The sequence below is a fragment of the Quercus suber genome, unplaced genomic scaffold (genome assembly GCF_002906115.3).
Source record: "Quercus suber isolate HL8 unplaced genomic scaffold, Cork oak 2.0 scaffold_52, whole genome shotgun sequence".
Classification (NCBI taxonomy): domain Eukaryota; kingdom Viridiplantae; phylum Streptophyta; class Magnoliopsida; order Fagales; family Fagaceae; genus Quercus; species Quercus suber.
The window spans coordinates 1,231,186-1,236,033 of record NW_027069517.1 but is presented as its reverse complement, the minus strand read 5'-3'; the positions used below and the strand labels follow the sequence as shown (position 1 = coordinate 1,236,033).

At 31.4% G+C, this 4,848-nt stretch overlaps 1 protein-coding gene across 1 annotated transcript; it reads right to left on the bottom strand.

Annotated features, from left to right (window-relative positions):
* Positions 1 to 3,622: 3,622 nt before the first annotated feature.
* On the bottom strand, positions 3,623 to 4,825 carry LOC136066953 (uncharacterized). The gene is made up of 4 exons (XM_065772039.1): positions 4,618 to 4,825; positions 4,401 to 4,490; positions 4,223 to 4,324; positions 3,623 to 4,101 (listed from the first exon to the last, which is right to left on the bottom strand). The coding sequence occupies exons 1-4, from the start codon at positions 4,777 to 4,779 to the stop codon at positions 3,751 to 3,753; spliced, it is 705 nt and encodes a 234-aa protein (XP_065628111.1). The 5' UTR covers positions 4,780 to 4,825; the 3' UTR covers positions 3,623 to 3,750.
* Between the last annotated feature and the right edge of the window lie 23 nt (positions 4,826 to 4,848).

Here is a 4,848-nt window from a genome sequence, read left to right as displayed (position 1 = left end):
TCTAGATAAATACGAACTTCACATCTTTTCTTTTTATTTCTTCAAAAAAAAAAAAATTTAAATACGGTACAGCAAAGAACTAACCACTATACTATTGCCCATCATATTTGATTTATATGGAAACTAAATTAATTTATTCTAAATCTATAATGTATTTCAAGTTTTCAAAGGCAATAAAAACACACCATTTTTTTTTTATAAGAAGTGCCACGTATAGAAACTAAATTAATTTATTCTAAACCTAGTGTGTATTTCAAGTTTTCAAAGACAATAAAAAAAACACACATTTTTTTATGAGAAGTGTTACATTCAAGACATTTTTACAACAAATTATAGGTAGTTAGTTGTTATTGGTTCAAATTTGAATCTAACACTAACATTATTTTTTTACCTCAATAATAACAACCAGTAATAACCTAACACTTAGAATTTACTGTAAAAATGTTGGTGAAATTTGAGAACAATTGGATGATCAGATTGAGAGAGCATTGCCAAAAAGGTACACAACAAACGTCCATCATGCCCTATCTTTGGATTTGAAATCTAACCGTTAGATTCAAAGAGTGAAATGAAATGTTAATTCTAGTAAATTATGGTCACAATCAAACTATTGGATTTAAAGAAAGGTGCGGTCAAAGTTTAGTTAAAGTTGGTCAAACTCGGTCAAACTTAATAGATGGTCCCGAGACCACTAGACTTTGTAAAATTCATATTCGAATCTTGATCATTGGGATTGAAGAGTATGGTAACATATTGGTGTTGGTGAAATTTGAGAACAATTGGATGATTAGATTGGAAGAAACATAGTCATAAAGGTACATAACATATGTTCATCACACGCCATCCTTAGATTTGAAATCTAACCGTTGGATTTGAAAAGTGTAATGAAAGGATAATTCTAATAAATTATTGTCACAATCAAACGACTGGATTTAGAGAAAGGTGCGGTCAAAGTTTAGTTAAAGTTGGTCAAACCCGGTCAAACTTAATAAATGGTCCTGAGACCACTAGACTTTATGAAATTCACATTCGAATCTTAATCATTGGGATTGAAGGGTATGATAACATATTGGTGTTGGTAAAATTTGAGAACAATTGGATGATTAGATTGAGAGAACATAGCCATAAAGGTACATAATATATGTCCATCTTATATCCTTAGATTTGAAATCTAATCGCTGGATTCGAAGAATGTAATGAAATGGTAATTCTAGTAAATTATGGTCACAATCAAACGGCTGTATTTAGAGAAATGTTCGGTCAAAATTTAGTTAAAGTTGGTCAAACTTAATACATGGTCCCGAGACCACTAAACTTTGTGAAATTCATATTTAGATCTTGATCATTGGGATTGAAGAGTATGGTGACATATTGGTGTTTGTGAAATTTGAGAACAATTGGATGATTAGATTGAGAGAACATAGCCATAAAGGTACATAACATATGTCTATCTCGCATACTTAGATTTGAAATCTAACCGTTGGATTCGAAGAGTGTAAATGAAAGGGTAATTCTAGTAAATTATGGTCACAATCAAACGGCTGAATTTAGATAAATGTACAGTTAAAATTTAGTTAAAGTTGGTCAAACTCGATCAAACTTAATAGATGGTCCCGAGACCACTAGACTTTGTGAAATTCATATTTAGATCTTGATCATTGGGATTGAAGAAAATGGTGACATATGCGCCATCCTTAGATTTGAAATCTAACCGTTGGATTCAAAGAGTGTAATGAAAGGATAATTCTAGTAAATTATGGCCACAATCAAATGGCTGGATTTAGAAAAATGCACAGTCAAAGTTTAGTTAAAGTTGGTCAAACCCGGTCAATCTTAATAGATGGTCCCGAGACCACTAGATTTTGTGCAATCAAAACAAAACAAAAAAAAAAAAAACAAAGGAAAGTCCACATAAAAAGAATATGAGCCCATTTAGCTTTGATTACATGGCATAAAGCACTCAACGAATTTAGAGAATGAGAATTGACACAATAGTCCAAAACTACAAATTACATTTGCATGAATTTATGCATGCATATATATCTTGAGAACTTTCTCCACAACACTAAGTGAACTGAACCACCATATATAAATGTTATGTAGGCATTAAAATTTAACGACTTATTTTCATTACCCTTTGTGGGCAATATGACTAATATCTCTAAACCATTTTCCGTTATTTATTATTAAGGTAATTTATGTGCAAACATAATAATTAGGAAGATGAATTAGATTATCATCCCTATCATACTCAATTCCGAAATTGTTATCATATTGAGCTATGAGTCTTGTAACTTAACGACCTCGTTTGTTCTCGAACAAAATTATGTGTCACATTAACATTTATGTTCCACTTTATGTTCTATCAATTGCAATATATCATGTATCTGATTTTTGTTTTCCATTTTAAACTTTAGTTATTTTATAAAACAAGGGAGAAAAAGTGACTAAATGTGATTGAGGGAATATAAAGTTAAACAAAGTTAGGGCCAAAGATTTTTATTTGTTTGGTCTCTTTTATATTGAGAATCATAAGGTTCAAATTCTCACTCTTCTTATTGTAACTATCGAATAATAATAATAATAAACCCCTAATCAATTGATAACATCATGTTGTTGAAATTTGAAAATCGATTGAAAAAATAATAATATATATTTCTAAATATTATGTTGTTGAGGAAAAAAGGTAACTGATATTGTTCATGTAACAATATTGTCCCTAACCTCTCTACATGGCGATATGTGAACAAGCTTTTAAAAGCCGAAGAAAGCGTATAAATCGATTGGGTAGACTGCCAGACCTGTATACTATAAGCTGATTATGAGAGATGATGACGACTCGCAACCCCCCACTGATCCATCATAAATTCGGTGGTTGTTTGTTTAGTTTGTTTGATGCAATTATTGATGCAAAAGTCCCATGTAATTGTAACTTGTAAGTGAGTGAAACAGGCCCAACCGTCCAAGCCACTAAGGCAGTAGCAAATGTCTTCATGTTTTCACTCACTCAGTGCACACCCCATTATTGCATGCAATCGTACCCGCACTTTTAAGTCAAATTTTCAATGTAAAATGTGTACAGTTGCAAAATGTATGTGTATGGTTGTGTACAACAGGTGTGAAATAAACATTAGTTATTAGCCATGCAAAAATCCCTTTCAAAAACCTCAACTCCACTTTTCATATCTACAAAATACTTTTTCCTTGTAAACTAAGGCGCAAAAATGAAAGTTTTGTGCACTAGTATGACTATAAAACCTCAAACTTAAGATAACTTTTTTTTTTCCTAAACTATTATATCATAGGAACGGTAAAGATCCATAAACCAGTTCATAAATCATAAAAATTCAATTAGCAGTACAATTAAGTAAATGAAATCCCAACTATCATTTCCCAATTGATTTTCCAAACCTACAACTTCCACAACTGAAAATTTAGGCACCGGTTTTTGAAAAGTTAAAAGATATAACATAATTGACAAAAAACAAAAACAGTAAATGATAGTGATAAAAAATGGAGATTATGATTGAGAAACAAAATGGAGAGACCTAGGAAACCATCAAAGGAATAAGCAATAACTACAACTTATGAAAAACAATACCAAAGTGCAATATCATATAAATAATTTAAATTCCAATCTATTGTCTCAAATACTAATAAAATAATAACAAAGTCTTCATAAAGTAATAACAAAGTCTTCATAAAGTAATAACAAAGTCTCAAATACTAATAAACTAATCACCTTATAAACTAGCCACCAAACCTTGCCATCAGTATAGCTAGTTGCTTACGTTGTTCCTCAACCTGACTCTGTAACTGTGCCATTTGGTTCTGTGTTTCAGCAAGTTTTTGATCCGACTCACCCTGTTTTTGCTCCGCTACAGACAGTTTCAGCATCGCATTGGACAAATCTTGCTTGCAGGTTTCCAACTCCATATTCATGCTTGTCTCATATTGCAAATTAGAAGAAGGGGTTGGGGTCGGAATCACAAATTTCCCCATCCCTCTTACACAGCCTCGCCTTGTCCCTAGCACTTCTGTAAAAATTTCCTCCTCAGTGCTTTGGTTCTCTTCATCAGCTACTTTTTCTTTCATTAGATTCTGCATAGGTGATATAAATTTTACTAAATAATTTATGCAATTAATTCAAGATTTACTCTATAAATTATCTATATGAAATCAAACTTTCATATATATGAATACAAATTGGAATATTAATTACGTAATTTTCTTCAGTGGTAGTAGTCACAAAAGAACCATCTTTCTTTGTGCGGGTCATCTTATAAAAATCCACTTTTCCAATCTCTTTACCGCCTTGTTTTTTCTGCACATAATAAAGATAAAATTAACATGCATACTCTAGCATTATTATAAATAATAAAGAATTAAATTGTTGCAACCTCTTCATAGTAAGCAATAAATGATTTGGATCCACAAGTGTGACCAGTTTTGTTCTTTCCTCTGTTCTCCTTATTCTTGTCTGACTTTTTCTAACAAGTATTAGATAAAAAAGAAAAAGATAATTAAAACGAAGAGAATTAACAATCATAACAAAAAAATATATGAAAATATACTTGTGTTGAAAATTATTAACATTTTAGTATGAACAAGATTTACCTTCCATGTGGTTGTTTCATATAGATCACATAAAGCATCCCATTTGTCCTGTGTCAAATCTGGTGGAACATTGGCCCTCACTTCCTCCTTACTAAATGTCAAGTACTCCTTGTAATAGTTACTCCGAACATTATTATAGCTACTTGACAATGAAATCTCCATACACTTCTTATCCTCAACGCGATTTGGGTCCAACGTGAAATCACCCTTAAACATAATAATTAAAAAAAA